Source organism: Lactuca sativa, chromosome 6 (genome assembly GCF_002870075.4).
Source record: "Lactuca sativa cultivar Salinas chromosome 6, Lsat_Salinas_v11, whole genome shotgun sequence".
NCBI lineage: Eukaryota > Viridiplantae > Streptophyta > Magnoliopsida > Asterales > Asteraceae > Lactuca > Lactuca sativa.
Window position 1 is genome coordinate 118,023,881 of NC_056628.2, and position 23,313 is coordinate 118,047,193.

The 23,313-nt window shown below is 43.0% G+C and overlaps 2 protein-coding genes across 2 annotated transcripts; one reads left to right on the forward strand and one right to left on the reverse strand.

Moving 5' to 3' along the window:
* The first annotated feature begins 4,083 nt into the window (after window positions 1-4,083).
* On the forward strand, window positions 4,084-7,815 carry LOC111880285 (probable splicing factor 3A subunit 1). The gene is made up of 3 exons (XM_023876697.3): window positions 4,084-4,247; window positions 5,083-7,285; window positions 7,394-7,815. The coding sequence occupies exons 2-3, from the start codon at window positions 5,174-5,176 to the stop codon at window positions 7,661-7,663; spliced, it is 2,382 nt and encodes a 793-aa protein (XP_023732465.1). The 5' UTR covers window positions 4,084-4,247; window positions 5,083-5,173; the 3' UTR covers window positions 7,664-7,815.
* A 366-nt stretch (window positions 7,816-8,181) lies between these two features.
* On the reverse strand, window positions 8,182-9,703 carry LOC111880286 (protein HAIKU1). Its single transcript, XM_023876699.3, has 2 exons — window positions 9,521-9,703; window positions 8,182-9,371 (listed from the first exon to the last, which is right to left on the reverse strand). The coding sequence occupies exon 2, from the start codon at window positions 9,205-9,207 to the stop codon at window positions 8,422-8,424; it is 786 nt and encodes a 261-aa protein (XP_023732467.1). The 5' UTR covers window positions 9,208-9,371; window positions 9,521-9,703; the 3' UTR covers window positions 8,182-8,421.
* Between the last annotated feature and the right edge of the window lie 13,610 nt (window positions 9,704-23,313).

Consider the following 23,313-nt stretch of genomic DNA (forward strand, 5'->3'; position numbering starts at 1 on the left):
TGTGCTCCCGCCCTATTTCCTGTTCCATGTCTGGTTGTGGACTTGGGGCAGAGTCACCCATCCAACTGTCTTGCCAACCTTAAGTACATACGACTTATATGCGCAAGTTAATGATAGATGGACCAGGTACGAGTCCTGCCATGAACTTCGGGTCAAGGTTGTCCAGGAGGACGAGTGAACATCCTACCATCCGAATAAGTCTAGTCGCGTAAACCAAACCCTCATGCTTCCTACCGAGCTAAGCAATCGAGGAACACTGCAGCAGGCCCTATGTAACGCTCCGAGGATAAGTTATTACTTATGACTTAAGACAGCTAAAGACGTACGAGGTCGGCTAGGTAACGCATGACCTCGAACTAGGAGTGGTAGTGTTCGCCCTAGAGGTCTAGAGGCACCATCTCTACGACACGAAGCATACAATCTTCACCGATCATAAGAACCTAGAAGGAAAAGACGACGGAGCATGTTATCCCATGAACTGGATCTGGACACCGAGGTTGATGGATTCATAAATAATTTCACGAACGAAGCACATGAAAAACTCGCTACTCCCCTTCATCCAGGCTCAGACAAGATGTGTCCGGACCTCAAAAAGTACCCTCAGTGGGCGAATAGGAAAGCAGATATCGTTACACATGTGGGCAAGTATCGGACTTGTGCCAGTGTCAAGAGAGAATAAAGGAAGCCTTCGCGTCTCCTACAACAACCAGTGATACCTGAAAGGAAGTGGGAGCGGCTAACCATGGGCTTCATAACCAAGCTACCCAATGCAATGGATGGTCTCAATACCATTTGGGTAACCGTCGACAGACTGGCCGAATCCGCACACTCCCTGCTAATCAAAGAAACCGACATGATGGAGGAATTGAGTAGAACGTACATCAAAGAGATTATGCGACCACAGGGTCTATTAATATCTATTATCTCTAACAGAGATAGTAGATTCGTTTCTTCACCCTGGCAACCCTTACACGGAACAAGGTTGGACTTGAGTATGGCCTACCAACAGCAAACCAACGGGCAAAACAAAATGGGTTGTTTAAACCTTAGGCGACATGTAAATAGGTTGGGGGATTAACTTTGGTAAAGCGTGGGAATGACCACTTACCACTTAGCAGAATCGAAATGAGCGAGACTCTCCACTTTGTAGCGAGGAGCATAAAGGCACACATAGAATACACTATCATTTCAAAACAATAACTCCTTTAAATTGACTTAGCTCAAGTTACAATAAGAAATTCCAAGGCGTCATTTAACATCGGCCGGATTGGTCCCCGCCATACCAATTTCTTGTACACCAAAAAGTACCCACCTCTCTTCCCGAACTCTTGAATCCCCAATCAAAATGCAAATTTCGGGACGAAATTCCCTCTAACGGGGGGATGATGTGACAACCGTTAATTTTCGGTCAAGTCAAAGTTAACTAAAGTCAACAAGTCAAACCAGTCAACTCAATTAACCCTTGTGTACTAGGGTTTACGCTATGTTATTTCCGTACAACTCGTTATTCTAACGAGAAATCATAAATTGAAAAGTTTGTATATCTAGATTTCATTAACCTAAAACTGTGGTAAATATCGAACCAAACCGATAAAACAATGTTGCATACTCATTGGGAGTGTGTAAGATCCTTAAACATGGCTTAGTGGGGCTTACGGACCTTGCGTTGCGAAGACGGACACTCACAAATGTCACACACGAAACCTCTCTCAATGGTTTTCACTCTATCTCTCTTTATCGAGAATCTCTCCCAAATCTCTCTCCATATGAGAAATCTCTCCAAGTATGTGAAATCTCTCCCAAATCTTTCCATGTATGTCAAATCTCTCCCAAATCTCTCTTTGTATGAGAAATCTCTCCAAGAATGTGAAATCTCTCCCAAATCTCTCTCAAAAGTTTCTTAAACTTTTTATAGTCTTTCGGGCCATCCCGACCCTTAACCAGGTCAAAAACCACTTAAAACGGGGTAAAAACGGATAAAATAGACTTAAGGACCCGGAACCCCCTCTTAAGGAGCCGAACCCTTTTAGGAAGCGAACTTGTCAGAAGCGAACCCCCTTCGGACCAAAGCTCAGCAGACCAAACCCGAACCTTCCCTTTCGGACCGAGCCTCGCATGATGAACCGAACCTCGCACAAGGAACTGAAGGTACCTTCAGTCCATTTCGCCTCCTACCCTTTCGCCTTCGGCCCAGCAGCAGAAGGGACCGAACCTCGGCCTAGGACCGAGAGGCCTCGCAGAGAGCTCTTTTTCACCCGGTTTTTGACTAGTTTTGCGTTTTAGGCCCGTTTTTAATTGTTTTAAAGCGGGATTATCACCCAAAACTTTATTTTAACATATAAGGCCCCATATTTATTAATTAATCACGTTTTTGGGGATAAGCCTTATCCAATAAGGGTGGGTGAAGTACAAGAGATGGAGTGTTGACTTTTCCTTAATTTATGACACAAGCAACCACCATACCCACTCCATGACTAACCCACACTCCTCCCCACCATCCCTAGTCACTTCCTTGTACCCTTCCATCAATCATCAACCATTTCCCACGTTCTTAGAGATGGAACATCCATCCTCTCTCCTCACACTTCAATCATTCTCTCATTTTCCACCAATCACATATGATTGTATTAAGGGGGTTTACGACCACACAAAGGGGTTCACGGCCATGGAGTTTTCGGCCATGGTGTTTACGGCCAAAGAAGATCTTGAGGAGGGTTTACGGCCAAAGGAGATGCTCATGGTTGTAAACTCTCATTTTTCTTGGGAAATGGTTGTTTTCAAGGGTGTATGTTAAGAGCTTCTATAACATAACTAGTACATGGAAATATACTTACGTTTTGAAGTCTGAAGGAGGTGTTCACAGTCCAAGAACTAGTATGTTTTCTTGGTGTTCTTGGTGTAAGTGATGAAGATTTGAAGATCTACCTAAAAAAGATGAAATCATTGATGAAATCATAGGGTTTCACTAGATTTAAGCAAGGTATCAACAACAAATGGAAGAAACACTTATTTGAAGATCAAGATGAAAACTCTTGATGATAGTTGAGAGAGAATCGAGTTTCTTGAGTTGGAAGTGTGAGAAGTGGTGAAAAATGAAGGAATATCATGTATACGGGAGGAGTTTACGGCCAACCAAGAGATTACGGCTGTAATCTCTAGTTTACGGCCATAAACTCCAAGACTTGGAGTTTTTCGGCTTGAATTTTGCACCATGAACTCTAACATATACTTCCTAACACTAATTCCTTGAATGTACTAGACTTAAAACACTCAAACAGACCCTAAACAATGCTAAAAGATAGCAGAAACAAGTTTGATTGTGATTGAATTGAATGGATGTACATAATAGAAATTTCGGGTTGTCACAATTAGTCAGTAACAGACTATACCCTAATTCCCTAAGTTCAAACAATATTGTATTCAACTCATAAACCGAAAACTCATAGATGTTTACATAATCAGTGAAGCTCAAAATCTTGTCTATGTATCTTCTTCCTCGAGATCTTGTGAAAACACTACCATGTCTAATATCCAAAGTAAACAAGTTATCGAAACCATCTACAAAATTAAAAATAGGAAGACGGTGAGTGGTTGATGCATACTACCACATGACAAACCAATAACAACAAACCTCGAGCTACCTCCAACTCCATGTACACAATGTTAACGTCATATAAATATTTCTTCTATGAATAAACCATGTCGTTAGAACTATCCTTTACGTGTGAGATCAACAATTGTCTATTGCATTTCCGCTTTATCGATATTTTTAAGAAGATAATGTGATTGCTAAGAAACTTGACTTTGTAGAAGAAGAAGAAGAAAATGAGTTTCTTGAAACTAGTACGGATGATTAAGGGATGAGTTACGATCATGTTACTGCATAATGAAAGCTTATAATATCGAAACAATTACAAAGGAAAATACGAAGGAAAAAAAAAAAAAAAAAAGCCTATGTGCCTATTTTTTCGGTTATCGTATGTGGACATGTATCTTTGGGCCATAATAAGAGTACTCCATGGGTCAAACGGGCCGTATCATATTTTTAATTTGAAATTAAATAGGTTAATTGGGCATAGGGAACCATTATTTTCGCGATCTTCTTTTTCTGTATTCGCGCCTGCGATTGATAGCCTTTCACCTGGTTCCTTCGTCGGCGTCACGGTGCAACATCCATCGTTACGCAATCTTGCTTGGTTTTTTGTTCATCTCTCATCTCTTGCTAGTGCAACACCAATAGTTCAACGGTAAGTTCTCGAACTATTGAGACTCTAATCGCCTAATTTGTTTGTTTGTTAACATTAGGGTTTTTGTGATTTGCTGCAAAAAATATCCAATTTCATTTGTATTCTACCTTTTTGTATGGTTTTATTCTCAGTTTCTGTGTATACGCGCTTCATTTTAAGCAGTTTCTGTGTAGTTGAATGCTGGATTTTGATCTCTGGTTTCCTAAGATGAAACTTATTCAGTTTTTTGTAAATTCGTTCTCACAACTCAAGCGACATTTCCTTAACGGAAGTTTAGGTATACGAAATGGAAAATGGAATCTAATAGTATGAACAAAGACATTTCTTCCAACTCCTTAATTGAAGTTTTCTTGGAAATTATAATTGTCGTTAACATGCTTGTATATATGAAATGCATATCACTTTTGGAACAAAATGAGTCAGTAGGTCGACCTGCTCTGATACATGTTAGCAATGCCAATAAGGGAAAGTAATTTTGAGAATTTACCAAACCCCTAATTATGGTTTGGGTTAAATGAAAGAAGTATCAATATACAATCATTGATATGTCCCTTATGACCTTATAGGATTCTATTATGATTTCTTCCTATTACAACATTGTATTTTGAAAAAGCTACCCAAGTATAGCAAATTCATATGAATACAAAGCAATTTTCACTGCTATAATAAGAAAGTTTTTGAAAGGACTACAATGTTGCAGGTAGCCTTGATAGTTGTGATGAACTTACTGTTGCTACCAACTGTGCCTCAACTCTTTAACACAATCATGATTCTATCTCCATAATGTTGTTAATGTCACTTGGAAGTACATAACTCTAGTTTTTTTTCCTTGCAGGGTATTATGGTAAACTGCTACTGAAACTAGATTCTGTGGAGGTGCCGATTCTATTCTACGTTTTGAAGGATATTTTTGGTAACCGAGACAAATGTTGGGCTCATTGCCGATTTTGCCCCTCCCGGCACCACCTTCCGATGGCAATCTGGGCCCACTTCCGCCATCCCAAGTACAAGATGAGCCTATGCCAGAGGCTGAGGATGACCAGAATAAGTCCAATTCCGCCCCTGCATCAATCGCCACACACACCAGAACAATCGGAATCATACATCCACCACCAGACATCCGGATAATTGTGGACAAAACCGCCGGTTTTGTGGCAAAAAATGGACCAGAATTTGAAAAAAGAATCATCATTAGCAATGCAGCAAATCCCAAATTCAATTTCTTGAATGGTTCTGATCCCTATCATGCTTACTACCAACATCGCCTTTCAGAATTCCGTTCACAGAATCAAAATCCGGCACAACAATCCGACGCGCCGCCACCGGAAACCACTCCGTCTTCCGCTCCGGCGGACGGTGATGCACCGGAGAAGACTGACCCGTCGGCAAAATTTCGACCCGTTCGGAAAATTCTCGACCCGCCGGAGGCTGAGCAGTACTCAATCCGGCTGCCGGAAGGGATCACCGGGGAGGAGTTGGATATAATCAAACTCACTGCCCAATTTGTAGCAAGAAATGGGAAATCTTTTTTGACAGGATTAACGAGTCGTGAAAATAACAATCCTCAATTCCATTTTCTGAAGCCGACTCATAGTATGTTTATGTTCTTTACATCACTGGCAGATGCCTACTCGAAAGTCCTAATGCCGCCCAAAGGGTTGCCGGAAAAGCTAAAAAAAAGTGTTGCGGACATGACCACGGTGCTCGAACGTGGGTTGCACCGCCTCGAATGGGAGCAGTCTCAAGAACAGGCGAGACAGAAAGCCGAAGATGAAATTGAGCAAGAAAGATTGTTAATGTCCATGATCGATTGGCATGATTTTGTAGTGGTGGAAACTATTGATTTTGCAGATGATGAGGATGATGATTTGCCGCCTCCGATGACTCTCGAGGAGGTTATAAGGAGGAGCAAGATGGCGGCAGCGGTGGAGGAAGAGGAGGAGGTGATGGAGCCCGGGAAGGAAGTTGAAATGGAAATGGATGAAGAGGAAGTACAACTTGTTCAAGAGGGTATGCGGGCGGCAAGTTTGGAAGAGAATGGTGATGATGGAAACGGAAATGGAAAGGAGGTGGTTGCTGCCAGGGTGAGGGTGGTGGCGGAGGAAAACGAGCCGCCAATGAGGATCGTGAAGAACTGGAAGCGGCCGGAGGATAGGATTCCGGCGGAGCGAAATCCGACTAAGTTCGTGGTTTCTCCGATCACAGGAGAATTAATTCCGGTCAGTGAGATGTCGGAGCATATGCGAATCTCTCTTATTGATCCGAAATATAAAGAACAAAAAGAGAGAATGTTTGCAAAGATTCGGGAGACAACACTTGCTCAAGATGATGAAATTTCTAAAAATATTGTGGGGCTTGCCCGAACCCGCCCGGATATTTTCGGGACAACCGAGGAAGAGGTGTCAAACGCGGTCAAACAAGAGATTGAGAAAAAGAATGATGAGCAGCAGCCAAAACAAGTGATTTGGGATGGACACACCGGAAGTATTGGCCGGACTGCAACTCAGGCCATGTCCCAGAATGCCGATGATCTACTTGATGATGGCCGGAATCTTCCGGGTCCTGCTGCTCCTCCTCCACGGCCTGGTGTTCCCTCGGTTCGCCCGCTTCCTCCACCGCCTGGGCTCGCCTTGAATATGCCTCGTGTCCCCCCTGGTGCCGTGCAGTACGCAGGTGTCCCGCCGCCAGTGAGGCCGCCCACGATGGTTATGCCGCAAAGACAGGTGCCGCCTCCGCCGGCGATGCAAATGGGTTATGGTCAGCAGGGTTATATGAACCGGCCGCCGCTTCCGGTTAATCCGGCTAGTATTCCGGTGCCGCTGCCACCGGGATCTCAGTTTACACCGCTGCCACCGCGTCCTTTTATGACCCAGCATGGGATGGTTATGGCTCCTCCACTGCCTATGCCTCAAGGAATGCTGCCGCCGCCGCCACCGGAGGAAGCTCCTCCTCCACTTCCTGAAGAACCTGAGCCGAAGAAGCAAAGACTTGATGATTCTTTTCTTGTCCCTGAGGATCAGTTCTTGGCTCAACATCCGGTACGTTTCTTTTTTAAAACTCTTTACAAAAGACATGATTGCCCTTCATTTAGTCATGTGTATTGCTGTTATATGATTATTGAAATCTTTTTATTTATTTATTTATAGGGACCTATTCGTATTGCTGTATCGGTGCCAAATCTTGATGAAGGAAATCTGAAAGGACAAATACTTGAGATAACGATTCAGTCATTGTCGGAGACAGTTGGGAGTTTGAAAGAGAAAATTGCTGGAGACATTCAGCTGCCAGCAAACAAACAGAAACTGAGTGGGAAGGCAGGGTTTTTAAAGGACAATTTGTCTCTTGCGTATTACAATGTTGGTGGAGGCGAAATGCTTTCTCTGTCTTTAAGAGAACGTGGTGGGCGGAAAAGGTAATTGCTGGTTCCGAAGCTTGTCGGAATGGAATCGGCTATTACCAACAAATATGTAAAAGATTGCATTTTGCTCAATCAAATTTAGTGAAATATTTGTCCATCTACTGTTAAAGTTTTAGTAAGGATTATAGAGACTCTGCTAGTTATACCTAATTCCCCCCCTGCTATTTTGGTTAACAGTATCTTTTTTTTTTTTTTTTCCAAGTGATGTTTGAAAAAATGACCTTGATTTGGATGAAACGTTGATGTTTATTTTGGGTTGAGTGGTTTATGAGACAATGGTCATTCAAGTTTGTGTGTAATAAAGAAAACCAGTCTTCAAAATGATAGTAAAAAGTTTCAAACCGCAGTGATGTTTTGTAATAATTAAAATCTATCAACTTGAAAACGTATGGCCTTTTGTAGGAAAACGTATGTCCAATATTCTATTTGGATTTTTGTTGTAAAACACTCATGCTATTCGTTACATTATGTAAAGAATTAGACTAGAATATCTCCAAGAAATAAGCAGAGATCATGTGTACAAACATATATTATTAAACAAGTGCAAGTTTACATAAAAACATCTATAATCTATGAACAAAAATCAACTTCTGAGAGTCTATGCATCCAATCTACCTTACACTTTGGGTGGTACAACTGACATTACGATCTTTCCTGTAAAAAGCTCATTCTTACTGCAACCTCTGAGCTACACACCACCAGTATCCGAACCCTTGCCTATTTCTACAAAAGAAACACCGTGGGGAACCATGGGTGCTAATCCCTCCATCTGGGACTAGAAAATTGGAAGAACCCCGGTGATGGAAAACCCATGCCGGGAGAAGGTGGAGGTGGTGGCCGAGGACCAAAGATTCCTGATTGAGCCGCCACCGGTGAAAATGAAAAATCCTGTGTGAGTGGCGGTGGAAACCGATAACCAGGAGAAAGCAATGGGTAAGGTGATAGAGGAGACAATAGATTCAAGTAACCAGAGGGTGATGACAGAAGGAACTGAGAAGTAGGTGATGGCGGATTAAGAGGGCGGTTTGTTACCGGAGATGGAAGAAGTGGTGGTGGTCCGGTCATTCTTGGAGAAGGAAAAAGAGGTGGTGGTGGTCTTAGGCCTGAATCCAAGACAGAATGCTGAAGGTAACGCATATAAGCTGAGATAGGAGACTCTGCTGCGTTTGGCCACCCCATATGGTCGCCGGAAGTCATTGGTGGTGGTTGGCCATATTGGGCGGCAGGTCTTGGCGGGAGAAGTGGCATTTGGGGCCTGTAGACGTTTATAGGTGCTAATCTTGGTGGACGGATTTTTTGCATTCGGATAGGTGAGCTCCGGTGAGGTCCAGGAGGTGGTTCTTGGTGGTGTGAAGGTGAACCAGTAAGACGTTGAACGGTATCTCTGAAATCATTTTTGTTGACGGTGTAGACCTGAGGGTACGGTGGTTGTATGGCCGGATTAGCGAAATACGGTGGTGGACTTTTCCTGATATTTTTTCCAATCTTGTTCACACCCAGATGCTCATCATGTCTATTACCAAAATAATTAGGATTATCCATTCTCTACTAAACGCCTTTTAAGTTTTATCCAACACTTAACCTTCAATTCTACTAAAACAACAGTTTTTTCACGCAGATCGTTGAACATCAAACCCTCACGATCTCATACCATTCAAAATTCCCAACAGTAACCAGATTTCCATAACTGAATCGAATACTAAACCCTAAAAACCAAATTCCAAATACATGAATGATAACATAAAGTAGAACAATAGAGTCATTTTTTTTTATAGCAATAGCATACTTCTAGATCAAATCAACTTTAATCGTTCTTTGCATAAGCGTAAAGAAAGAGGATTAAGAGTTGACTTACGAGTGTGAAAGAAGAGTTGGATTAACAAAGAATGATAAAGTTTAGCGGATATTGCGGGTGAATGGGGATGAAAAGTTGGATCAAAGAAACAAACGAATTGTTGCTTTGTTAGATGAGAGAGACGAAGAAAGTCAAAGTCAAATATAAGGTTGTTTTACAAAAACTAGGTGTGACAAGGCATCCAATCATAACTCTAACATTACTCCCGTTCTAAGATTTAACTAGTGTAGTGACCGTTCGGGTTGGCCGATAATTAGTTTTTTATTTATGGGGTTGGCTAAAAAGACATCCTATATTGCAATATGGACATCCTAATTAATTTTTTAAATGTCTTTATTTATTGTTTATACAATTTTACTGTCTATAATTATATGTTTTCGGAATATAGGTAAACCAATAACTACAAAAAAAAAAAAAAATTAATAATAAGACAAAATTGCAAAAATGGTCCTTGTAGTATGTAGTTTTTTGGGATTTTAGTCAAAATCTCGACTTTTTTTTATTGGTGGTCCTTTTGAGTTAGTTATATACAGTTTTGGTCAAAATCCGATATTTTCTGAAAAACGGTTTGAAATGTTTGTGTCAGATATCGTATTAATGCATATGTGCTAATGTTTGTGAGTGTATGAAGCGAATAATTCCAGACAACCCGATGTTGTCTGTTTATAAAAAGACATTGTGATTTCATTACCCTAAAACTGAATACAAATGAGTGTGTGTTCACGTATTATCGACAAATGTTGTATTACGTAAATTTTATAATGGTGTTAATCCCTCTAAATGAGTCGTTATAACCATACTTAATAATGAAAATTTCGCATGTCATGACGTTTTTGGGACGCCGACGGGTTTACGGTGAGGTTTGTCACCCTAGATTGGCCTAGTCTAACTGTTGAGAACAACTCAAGTGTGGGGTGTCATCCCCGTATAGATCTATACACAAACTATCACTCTCCCTCTAGGAGACTCTGGTTTTAACTACATGCTACGATTGTTCACAAAATAGGTGCCAAACGAAATTTCTCACAAGATCCTTAACCAAATTTACGCGAATATGAAGTTGCACAAAGTATATTGTTTTCGTGTAAGTATTTAGTTTTCAAAGCCCACTGTGTATGTTTGTGAATGTGTGAAATTATCAAGCATGTAGATGGACCACGAAATCCCAATAAACATGTAAGGTGTATTCCAGGCCCAATTAAACATGTAAAAGGACAACTAAGGTCCATTAAACATGTAAATTAAATTCCATCCCCAATAAGCATGCAAGGTGTATTCCAGGCCCAATAAACATGTAAAAGGACAACTAAGGCCCACTTAACATGTAAATTATATTCCAGGCCCAATAAACATGTAAAAGGGACAACTAAGGCCCACTTGACATGTAAATTATATTCCAAACCTAATAAACATGTAAAAGGGACAACTAAGGCCCACTAAACATGTAAGTTATATTTCAGGCCCAATAAACATGTAAAAGGACAACTAAGGCCCAGTAAACATTTAAATTATATTTCAGGCCCAATAAACATGTAAAAGGACAACTAAGGCCCATTAAACATGTAAATTATATTCCAGGCCCAATAAGCATGAAAGTGACATATTGATCCGTTTGTTGTTACATTGGTTGTTAAGTTTTAGTTGTTTACCAAAATGACATAAAAAACCCACTTTTAGTAAAAAGACATTTTTGGTCCGTAAAAGCAAAAATTTACAATGAAGGCACCTTTTGGTAAAAATGAAACTTTAGGTCCTTTAAGGCCACAAGTTTCTATTTAAGGCTAGTTTTAAGTAAAAATAACATTTTTAACCCACTTTTGTCAAAAATATCATTTTTGGCTTAAGTTTATGAAAATGTGCATTCTCGGCCCCATTTATAAATAAATTTATCTTTTTGGCCCAAATAAATTTATATTTTCAGCCCTTTTTATTGAAAATTTACATTTTTTGCACAACTTTGTTTAAAATGACACTTAAGCCTAGAAAAGTCCAAAAATTTACAATTTTGGCCCAAAAGCCGTGAAATCCCAAATGAGGCCCATTTGTGTTAATTTACATTTTTAGCCCTTTTAAAATCACAAATACCATAAAGATTCGTGTTTATCAAAAATAAATCCTTTTTTGGTCCCTTAAAACTGTGATATATATATATATATATATATATATATATAATAACCTCACTTTGATTTTTTAATCATTTTGGTCCTCTCATGTAATTTTCTTAGTTTTAAACAACTTTGAAGTGTTTTACCTTTTCTTTCTGTAATAAGTTGTAATAGGTGTTGTGTTCTACAAATATCCTCATATTTAGCATATTTTCAAGTTTATGAAGTTTATAACAAAATCACACTTATATCATGAAAAACACACAAAATCATGCATATACACATAGATATACACATAACAACTTGTATTCTCCCCTAAAGCATAGTAAAAACCTAAAAATAGGGGGTATGAACTCACATTGGTTTGAAGATTTCGGTTTTTGATGAAGAATGAGAAAGGATTTCGGCCCAGGAAGCCTCTTGAGTGGAGTTTTCGAACTTAAGATGGATCTAAGGTCATGGATCACGAAATGATGTGTTAAGGAGTGAAGTTTATCACAAAATGAAGTAAATCATCATAATTAGAGAGTAGCTTACCAAAATGATGAACCTTGATGATGTATTCTTGAGCACACACAAAAGCATACACAATTTTTTTGGAAGAAATGGATGGATTTTTGCTTGGAGTTCTTGGAGGAATGTAGTGACTAGAAAAAAATGAAGGTGGTGGTGGGAAGAAGCTTGGCCGAGAGTTTAAGAAGAAGAAGGAGAGAGAGAGAGAGAGAGAAATGGTTATTACATGAGGGTTATAAGTTAGATGCATCGAGATTTAAGAGGTAATTACGTTGTTGGTTGTTGGTCATTAGTAAGGTGGCAAGTTCAAATGAGTTTTTTGTTGATGTGGGCCGAGAATGAGAGGGAAGGAAAAAACTTAAATTAAATGGTTGATTTTGAATGAGCATAGTACATGGAATCAACTTAGATTACAAGTTATATAAGAGTTGATTCTACATGACGACAAAATTTCCTAGCTAAAAATGCTAGTTGTGACATCATCCCCCCATTAGAGGGAATTCCGTCTCGAAATTCTTTTGAAAGATAGAACTATGAATGAGAGAATAGGTGAGGGTACTTCGGCTTCATCTGGTCTTCGCATTCCCATGTGAATTCCGGTCCACGCTTAACGTTCCATCGAACCTTCACAATCGGAATGCGACTTTGTTTTGTACGCTTCATTTCCCTATCCATTATCTCAACCGGTTCTTCGACGAAAAAGAGATTCTCGTTTACTTCAATCTCTTATAGAGGAATGACAAAGGTTTCATCTGATAAGCACTTTTTCAGGTTCGAGACGTGGAACACAAGGTGTACGTTGCTGAGCTCCGCATGTAGCTGCAACTTATAAGCCACTAGACCAATCTGTGAAAGAATCTCGAATGGACCGATGTATCGCGGATTATTTTTCCCCGCTTCCCAAAATGGATCATCCCTTTCCAGAGAGAGACCTTTAATAGCACCCGATCTCCGACTTGGAATTCCAGGGGCTTTCGTCGTTTTTCAGCATAACTCTTTTGTCGGTCTCGCGATGCTTGGAGTCGGGCTTTGATTTGAATTATCTTCTTTGTCGTTTCTCAAATGATATCCGGTCCTATAAGAGAGCTGCTGGTGATTGCCCTTTTGCCAGCTGGGTGTCACCCACCTCAGCCCAACAGAGAAGCGACCTGTATTTGCGACCATACAAAGCCTCAAAAAGAGCAACCCTTATACCTGTGTGATAGCTGTTGTTGTACGAGAATTCAATTAAGGGCAAGTGGACCATACAAAGCCTCAAAAACAGCAACCCTTATACTCGTGTGATAGCTGTTGTTGTACGAGAATTCAATTAAGGGCAAGTGGGTTTGCCAAAATCGATCACGCAGGCTCGGAGCATATCTTTAAGTGTTTGGATGGTTCTCTCACTTTAGCCATCGGTTTGCGGGTGGTAAGAAGTGCTCATGTCTAGTTCTGTACCCATTTCCTTCTGGAGCGACTGCCAAAATCGTGAAGTAAATCTACTATCCCGATCCGAGATAATAGATAGTGGTACCCCCATGAAGTCTCACAATCTCTTTTATATAGATTTGTGTTAATCTTTCCATCTTGTATGATTCCTTGATTGGCAGGAAATGGGAGGATTTGGTTAACCTATCGACAATCACCCAGATAGCATCCAATTTGTCTGCTGTCTTAGGTAATTTGGTTATGAAGTCCATGGTAATCCTTTCCCATTTCCACTTGGGTATTACTGGCTGTTGTAATAACCCCGAGGGCTTCTGATACTCCAATTTCACTTTGGCACAAGTGAGACACTTGCCCACATATGTGGTGATCTCTGCCTTTATATTTGGCCACCAATAATGTTGTTTGATGTCCAGTTACATTTTATCCGAACCTGGGTAGACGGAATATCGTGTTTTATGAGCCTCGTTCATGACTATCTCTCTAAATCCCCCAAATTTTGAGATCCAGATTCTATTCATGAAGTAGTAAGCTCCGTCATCTTTGGCTTCAAGGTTTTTATCCATCCCACACATCATTTCATTTGTAGCATTCTCCGACATTAATGCTCGGTTTGAGATCCCTTGATCTGAGAGGCTAGGTGGGAGTGGATGGTTATTGATAATTTCTCACCCGATGACCTGAGTATTCTTTCCTGCTCAGGGCATTGGCTACCATGTTAGCCTTGCATGGGTGGTACTTGATCTCTCATTCATAATCGTTTAGCAGTTCAACCCACCTTCGATGTCTCATGTTCAACTCCTTTTGATTTAGAATGTGCCGGAGGCTTTTATGGTTCGTGAAGATGGTACACTTTGTACCATATAGGTAGTGCCTCCAAATTTTTAGGGCGAAGACCATGGCTCCCAGCTCGAGATCATGGGTCGTGTAATTCACTTCATGTGTCTTTAATTTCCTGGACACGTAAGCTATCACCTTTCCACGCTGCATGAGGATACAACCTATCCCTTGGTTCGAAGCATCGCAATATACTATGAAGTCTTTGGTTCCCTATGGTAAGGATAGCACTGGAGCACTATAGAGGGCTCGCTTCAAGGTTTGGAAGGCAACTTCTTGCTTGTCCGTCCAGTTGAAGGGTATGCCTTTTTGTGTCAAAGTGGTGAGGGGCTTGGCTATCTTGGAGAAGTTCCGAATAAATCTTTGGTAGTAGCTTGCGAGACCCAGTAATTTTCGAATTTCTGTTGGTGTTTTCGAAATCGCCCAGCCTTTAATGGCCTTGATCTTGGAAGGATCCACATGAATTCCTTCCTCACTCACTACATGACCCAAGAAGTTTACAACTGCGAATCTAGAACTCGCATTTGGAGAGTTTCGCATATAGCCTTTTAGCTTTTAGAGTTTACAAGATTTGATAGAGATGTTGTAACACCTAAAGTCAGGAAGGCCAAGAAAGGAAAGGAAACCCTAATTTTAAGTGATGAATCGGCGAGTCCAAGGAGGAACTCGGCGAGTCCGAGCAGGATCCGAGTCGAGGAGTAAGTGACCGACTCGGCGAGTCGGCCAAGGAGACTCGGCGAGTCTGGTCTGTGCGAGGAAAACCCTAAATTCGGGACTTGGAGCCTATTTAAACGTCTCATTCTCTCCCCTAGGATTCCTTTAGGTGAATACGTCACGTCACATGTGATCAGGGTTGAATAATCTCAGAGTGCTAGATTTGGCCCTATTGCGCAGCTCTCGTTTGAGTCTAACTGTTGTAGGGACGAGTCTTTTACTCGAAGGATTATCTGAGCCTCGTCACATGTGATGGTATCCAGGTAATGGCTAATTGGCATCACAAGGAGACCTTCAGCAGCTGAGGACTGGTTGAGTTGAGTCATAGGTTTCCCTAGGGTAAGCCTAGGACGAGATAGTGCTGGGAGCAGTAGTAGTGGATAAGGGACCTGGTGGAGTCGAAGCAATTCCTGAGGAAAGTACGGATAGATGTGGAAGGTAGTATGAGCCTGTACTACTAAAAGCAGAGGATCCGTACTTGATTTGGGAAAGGCGGACTTTTCGCCAATTATTTAGGTGCAACAGTTGGCACGGGAGTTTCAGGATTTGACGCAGACCACTGAGACTGTGGCAGAGATCACCGCTAAGTTCAAGGAGAGGGCTCTTCTTGTACCGCAGTATGTCGCGGATGAGGAGATGAAGAAGGCTCGTTATCACGAGATGTTGAGGGCTGACATCAGGGAGTTCGTGAGCAGGTTTGGCTGTAAGATGCTGGAAGATATGATTTCTCGGGACAGGGGGAGGGAAATTGATTTGGAGCAGATCCGGAAGAGGAAGCCGGATGAGGTTCAGGTAGCCGTGAGTTCGGGCAAAAGGCCCAAGGGATCGGATTCGAGATCGAGGGATTATCAGGACCCCAGCCGATGCGGGAAGTGTGGCAGGGCGCACGGGGGCGCGTGCAGGAGTGGTAGCGGCGGTGAGTCTGGCTGCTTCAAGTGCGGTCGGACTGGTCATTTTAGCAAGGATTTTACTGCTACCACGACACAGGGATCAGACATGATATGTTTTCACTGCAATCAGCGGGGCCACAAGAAGGCCCAGTGCCCCAGTTTGTTTTCAGTAGGACGGGTGATGGCACCTGCCCTTGCAACTTTGAGGATCACAGACGGCCGTCAGGGCTATGCAGAGGCTCCTGTGATAGGAGGCAGGGCTTTTCAGATGACTACCATGGAGACACGAGCAGCATCGGACGTTGTAGGTATGCGATTTCCATTTTCAGTTCTTTTATTTGTGCATGATTATATTGTTATGGTTCTGCATCATTATCGGTATGAGCATTTTATTTTTGTGTTGCTTGATTGTGATCGAGTTTTATGCCATCCGCATACCTTGGATATTTGAATGGTAGTTAGGGGATGTGCCCTATTGGGGGAGGTTGCTCAGGATGCAGTAACTGTAGCATGCCTGGGAGGGACTTGGTATGTCTCGCTAATTCGGAGCCGTATGATTTTAGAAATGGATTGGTTAGATCCCTAGCTATGGTAAGCTTGGGGTTCCTCAGCAGGTTGTTTATGGAATGGTAGCGAGGATTGGGATTTCTCTTCGAGCATTGAGCAGCAAGGGTTAAGCAGGATCGAAGTGGGGGAGGATCCCCCGTGCGTGCAAAGGTAAGAGCACGCATATCTAGAATGAGTGTGCGACCTCCGAGTAGGAAAAAGAAGTGGTACAACATTGATGGATTGAGAAGTACAGGGTTGGGAGCTTGAGAAACTCCCCCCCTCAGCCAGTGCGTGTATTGGTGATGGTTAGTATGTGGTTGGGAATTCAGGATGGGGGATCGCCTGTAGGGCTCGAGTGAGTTAGAAGGAAGATCTTGAGAACTGATAGCATGGGGTGCTTTCACATTAGCAGTCAGTGGTGGAAAGTGCTGTAAGACTACAGGGCAGCCGTAGCATTCACCAACAGTCAGTGGTGGAAAGTGTTGTAAGACTACAGGGAAGCCGTAGCATTCACTAGCAGACGGTGATAGAAGGTGATGTAAGACTGCGGGAAAGCCGTAGCATTCCATAGTAGCTTCGTTGGTGGAGTTGGGGCGAGGCCCTTATCTCCTAGTGATTAGATAGGGAGCAGGAATGGGTAGGGGATGAGAATGATAGGGAGTTTGCCTGTATAGCCCTAAAGAGGTAAGACCTTGGGAGAGGCTGCTCCAGGATATAGTTGGGTGAGACCCGTGGGCGAGGCCCGTATGAGAATAGCGGTATAGGTGAGACCTGAGAGCAGGGTTGCTTGGTAGTATGGTTGGGTGAGACGCGTGGGCGAGGCCCGTGAGTTTTAGCAGCACAGGTGGGACCTGGTAGGGACCTTAGTGTCAAGATAGGGGATCGGGGATCCCAGGAATTGTAGTGCCTGTATGGCAGAATAGATTGAGCAGTTATAGGTGGTCGAAGTTTCTTTGAAAGTCGCTGGGAGCGACTAGTAGTTGTGTTGGGACAGCGATCGGTGGGAGCCGGTAATCCAGATATTGATAGGTTGGTAGGGACCAGGGTGGTCTCAGTTCATCCGGAAGTCAGATGAGGAATAGCAGAATTTCCAGTCAGTAGCAGTGCGGGTATGCAGCATGTGGTGGAATTCAGTTAGTTGGTCGTGGGGTGCTCGGCACCAAATTATAGTAGAAAGAAATGCCCAGTGGATACTAGCGATAATGACCCGAACTGGAGGTAGCGGGAGTAATGGAGTGGTGAAGATAGGATCTTCACAGTGACAGAGGAAATAGTTGGTTATGGAGCATTTCCTTGGGGAGGCAAGGAAATCGCGCAAGGAAAGAAGGGGTGAACCCCTATGGGTTCAGTGCAGTACTCGGTGAGTACCAGAAGGATTGTCGGTTGAGTAAGTTGTGTTTCCAGAATGTTCAGGGTCAGGGTTGACCCGAGATTATTATCCACAAGGATTAATGTTAGTCGGAATGACCGGGCGAAAGACCAGCGAAGGTAGGCAGCTGGTGATGGATCATTTAGTGGAATATTGGAAGTAGATCGCAGGCGGTGGGCCATAGCAAACTTCGAGGACGAAGTTTAGTTTAAGTGGGGGAGAGTTGTAACACCCACAGTCAGGAAGGCCAAGAAAGGAAAGGAAACCCTAATTTTAAGGGACGACTCGGCGAGTCCGAGCGGGATCCGGGTCAAGGAGTAAGTGACCGACTCGGCGAGTCGGCCAAGGAGACTCGGCGAGTCTGGTCTGTGCGAGGAAAACCCTAAATTCGGGACTTGGAGCCTATTTAAACGTCTCATTCTCTCCCATAGGGTTCCTTTACTGCCTCTTTCACCCAGAACATCGAACCCTAAGCCCCATTGTTGCTTATTCAAGCTTCCAAGCCATTTTTAAGTGATTTGAAGGAAGAAGAAGAAGGGGAATCATTGAAGCTTCAAGGATTGGCCTTAGATCTGACGATTGGGGAAACTTTTTGAGTTATTGAAGGTATTAAGTCGTTTCCCTCCTTTAGATCTATTATGGTTGCGAGTTTTAGGGGGCTTTTTAGCCATGATTAGCTATCCATTTGAGTTAGAAGCCAGATCTGAAGTTGCTACTTCGGATCTAAGCATATTATGGTCTTGAGAAGCATAAAGTATCTGTCCTTGAGTTGATTATGGAGCCTCTTTGCCTTAAACCCTAGTTTATGGTGTATTTTGCCTAGATCTCCTTCTCTACACATAAAGTTTGCAACTTTTTGTGAGGAATAGGCTTGGGAAGGGTAGATCTATAGTTTGGAGTCCATGCATGACTCAAAAGTCCTCTACATGTATGAAGATCTGAATGGACTCGACGAGTCCTTTGAGTAGACTCGGCGAGTAGCATGAAGATTTGGAGGAACTCGACGAGTGGGATGAACAACTCGTCGAGTCGGATGAAGTTGGGCAGGAACTCGGCGAGTTGGAAGAACAACTCGGCGAGTCTGTTGAAGGTTGTCTTGGACTCAGCGATTCTATTCTTGGACTCGGCGAGTTAGGTTGCGAAACCCCAAACCCTTCGAGTTGAGACTCGAATCAGTGATTCGAATGGAGACTCGGTGAGTTGGACAAGTCAGGACTCGGAAATCGGTAGACTCGGCGAGTCATGGACTGACTCGGCGAGTCGAGCCACGAATGGAAGGACTCTGAACATATGAACTCGGCGAGTCAGTAGGTTGACTCGGCGATTAGGGTTGACTTGGGAGGTTGACTTTGACCAGGACTTTGACTTTGACCAGAGTTGACTTGGTTGTCTTTCGGGGGTCAGTTAGACTCAGTGTTGCATTGATATTGGTAGCTCGGGGAGCGAGTGGAGCAGGAGTTCAGAGAGTTGTCGGACATCGGCTAGTGGGATCATCAGCAAGTTCAACCAGTGCAGGTGAGTTTCCCTTTGTGTGAATGGGTCTAAGGCCACAATGCCGACCCATGTAGTTATGAGTAGAAGACCCGGGGGTTAGCCCTAGGCACAGTATGATAGTATGATATTCAGGACGAGTTCCAGTGGTAGCGGGCGGGTGCCCAAGGAATGGTTTATGTGATAGTTTATACTTGTTGTCTGTGTGATGCTTGTATGTGCCTGGTAGGGAGGTGAGTGTGGGCGAGGTCCTGTAACTCACCAATAGCAGAGTGTGGATGGTGTTCCACATCTCATTAGCAGCAGATCAGGGGCGAGGCCCGAGTTAGGAAAAGAGTGAGTGTGGGCTGGGCCCGTATCTCACAATCAGTAGGAGCATGGACAGGGTTCCATGACTCATCAGTAGCAGGGCAGGGGTGAGGCCCAGGATAGGCGAGGCCTTAGGACAGGATCAGTTCGTATGTGTTTAGCTTATGTGTTGTGATATGTTTATGTGTTATTATTTGTTGGCGGGCGAGGCCCTGTGACAGGCGAGGCCTAAGTGAAACAAATCTGTATCCGAGCGGGGCTCGAAGCCAGGCGGGGCCTGGAGCGGAGGGGCCGTTGTAACAAGCGAGGCCCGAGGTAGCGGGCGAGGCCCGAGGTCGGGGGCGAGGCCCAGGATAGCGGGCGTGGCCCAATATGTGCAGTATGTGGTTATGCATGGTATGTGGTAGGGTGGGGAACTCACTAAGCTTCGTGCTTACGGTTTTCAGTTTTGGTTTTAGGTACTTCCGGTAGTGGAGAGAAGAGCTCGGGGTGATCGTATGGCACACACCATAGATTAGACAGCCTGGGAATGTTTACTCTGATAACGAACATGTGTTTTGGAAATTAATACTCTGTTTATGTTTTGAATTGATGACTTTGCTTAAAGTAATGTTTTATTAAAAGAAATTTTTAGTCTTGAATTTTGGGACGTTACAGATGTTGACCATGCTCTTCCTTGCTTCGGGAGTATATGAGAATATCATCAATGAAGATGATTACGAAATTATTGAGGAATGGACGACATACTCGATTCATGACGTCCATAAATGCTGCGGGGGAATTTGTAAGACCGAATGGCATCACAACGAATTCGTAATGACCGTATCGAGTTCGGAAAGCAGTTTTTGGAATGTCCTCTTCTCGGACTCGGAGCTGATGATAACCGGATCTTAGATCTATTTTGGAGAAGTAACTAACTCCTTGAAGCTGGTCAAATAGATCGTCGATCCGAGGGAGTGGATATTGGTTTTTGACGGTGAGTTTGTTCAACTCCCGATAGTCGATGCACATTCTGAAGGATCCGTCTTTCTTCTTGACACACAAGAGTGGGACTCCCAAGGTGAGAAGCTTGGCCTGATGAATCCTTTGTTCAGAAGTTCGCTTAGTTGACTGGATAACTCATATATTTCGGCGGGAGCTAGCATGTAGCATGATTTGGCAATTGATGTGGCTCCCGGTACTAGATCGATTCAAAATTCAACCTATCTTTCTGGGGGTATTCCCGGAAGGTATTCAGGAAATACATTTGGGAAGTCGCATGCCACTGTGATGTCTTTAATGTTTACTTCTTCTTTGGCGTTATCCACAACATGAGCGAGGAAAGCATAGTTTCTCTTTTGTAGGCACTTCTATGCCTTGATGCACGAGATAAGACGAAGACTGGCACCAGGTTTATCACCATAGATTATTAGGGTTTCGTGATTGGGAAGGTGAAGGCAAACAGCCTTCTCATGGCACATAATATCAGCACGGTGGGGGGATTAACCAATCCATGCCGATTATCACATCTAAACTCCTAATATTTACTGGCATCAAATCTATTTGAAATGAATGGTTGTTTAGTGTTAATGTGCACCCTACATAAACATATTTGGTTTTTTCGGTTTTCCCATTAGCCATCTCCATCGTGAAGGCTTCGTTTAGCTTCTGGGGTTGTTGTTTTAGTAAGTGTTTGAATTTGTTACTTACGAAGCTCCGCTCGGATCCACTATCGAATAAAAATGCATGCGTAAGTGTTGTTAAGTGGGAACGTACCAGTAACAACCGTCGGGTCTTGAATTGCCTCACCTAGAACCAACATCAAGACCCTCCCTGATCCTCCTGCTCCTTGGTTGTTGGCTTTGGGAATTGTGTCTAAAATGGCCAGTTCCTCCACACCCATACCAAGTGTGATTATCCCCAACATTATTTTTGTTGCGGTTGTCGTTTTTGTTGTTTTTGTTGTGGTTGTTTGGCTGTTGGTTCGGTTGGGGTTGAGATTTGCAGTATCGAGCAGTATGACCCTTACGGTTGCAAATTATGCATTGTATTTCTCTACACTCTCCATGATGGTTAAAGCCGCACTTGTTACACTTAGGTAAGGTTCCCGAGTATTGTCTGGTTGTGGTTTGCATAATTGAGTATGGAGCATGTGGTGCTGAGGTAACCTGAGCAGTAGCAGTGTGGACTGCTTCAGTTTGTTGCTTTTTTGACGACTCGTGGTTCTGTCGCCCTTTTTGTTTGTTGTCCTTGTTGTTTTTGTTATCTTTTCCCTCCTTCTTGACTTCAGTCTCCCCTGCTTTGCCACCCTTCTTGTTGCGATGGTCGTAGAGTTTCTTGGCTAATCTTTTAGCACTGTCATACTTCTCCGGGTTTTCTACTATTACATTTCCTTGAATTGGAGAGGTCAATCCCCAAATGAATCTTTCGATCTACTTTCGTTCAGACGTGATCATTCCTGGATACAGGAGTGACAACTCACTAAACATTGAGATGTAAGCATCAATGTCGGAGTTCTGAACTATGAGATTCCATAGTTCCTGCTCCATCTTCTGGATCTCTCCTCTTGGACAATACTCCACCATTAGCATTTCTTTAAGCTCCTCCCATGGCATAACATTCGCCAATGGGAGTGTCATGGCCTCCATGTGACCATTCCACCAAGAAAGCGCTTTATCGATGAATGTGCAAGCTGCAAACTTCACCTTGCACTCTTCAGGGCATCCGCAGATCTCGAATACTGATTCAACTTTTTCTATCCACCTCTTTAGAGTTATCACGCCTCCTGTCCCGTTGAAGGTTCGAGGCTTGGCATTCGTGAAATCCTTGTAGGTACAGTTTCTTGTGGGTCATTGATTCATTACCTGGTTTGAACTTCCATCTCCTTGCCCGTTACCTCCACCGTATTTCCGTTGTAAATCTGTGCCATTGCTGCGGTGACCGCAGCTGACACTTTTGCTTAGAATGCAACCGAGTTTACCTCCGGTGGTGTTGGTGTCGCGTTGATTCCGCGATTAGGTCTTTGAGGCATATTCTGTCATTGAACGTGTTGGGTCAAAAATAAATATGGTTTATACTTTTCTTTTTTAGGAAAATGTATTTTTGTGTCTTGGACCACAAACAACTTGGTGTTTACGGCCGTATACGTGTTTACGGTTGTGTTTACGGCCGTGAACAGGTTTACGGCCATAAACCCATTCACGGCCCATGTTCCCTATAAATATAGGTGTAAGGGGTGAGGAGTAGAGTGACGAACAGAAGAGAATAGAGGAGCTTATGTGTGTGTATTCTAAGGTGTTCTAGAGAGAGAAACTAGAGAGAAGAACACGTGTGTGTTAGTGTGTGTGAATCTTGTATCCGGATCTTCATTCATATCTATACATACAAGATTCATCGTATTCTTCTTCTCCTTCTCTTCTATTTGATCTAACATCATCCGTTTGATTGGGATTCCGCACCATCAAACGGATCTGATTGATACACAAGCAGATTTGGGGACTTACAGAACGGAAAGAGGTTGAGTATTTAGTGCATTTTGGTTTTGAGATTCCTTGAATATAGAACATTTTTGGTGATTTGGTTGTGTGTGTAAGTGAGTGCATACAATCAACA

Bases quoted from the DNA above. Each gene is read 5' to 3' on its own strand.
- LOC111880286 (XM_023876699.3), bottom strand. From the start codon at position 9,207: ATGGATAATCCTAATTATTTTGGTAATAGACATGATGAGCATCTGGGT.
- LOC111880285 (XM_023876697.3), top strand. From the start codon at position 5,174: ATGTTGGGCTCATTGCCGATTTTGCCCCTCCCGGCACCACCTTCCGAT. The intron at 7,286-7,393 runs GTACGTTTCTTT...ATTTATTTATAG, and splicing joins AGTTCTTGGCTCAACATCCG to GGACCTATTCGTATTGCTGT.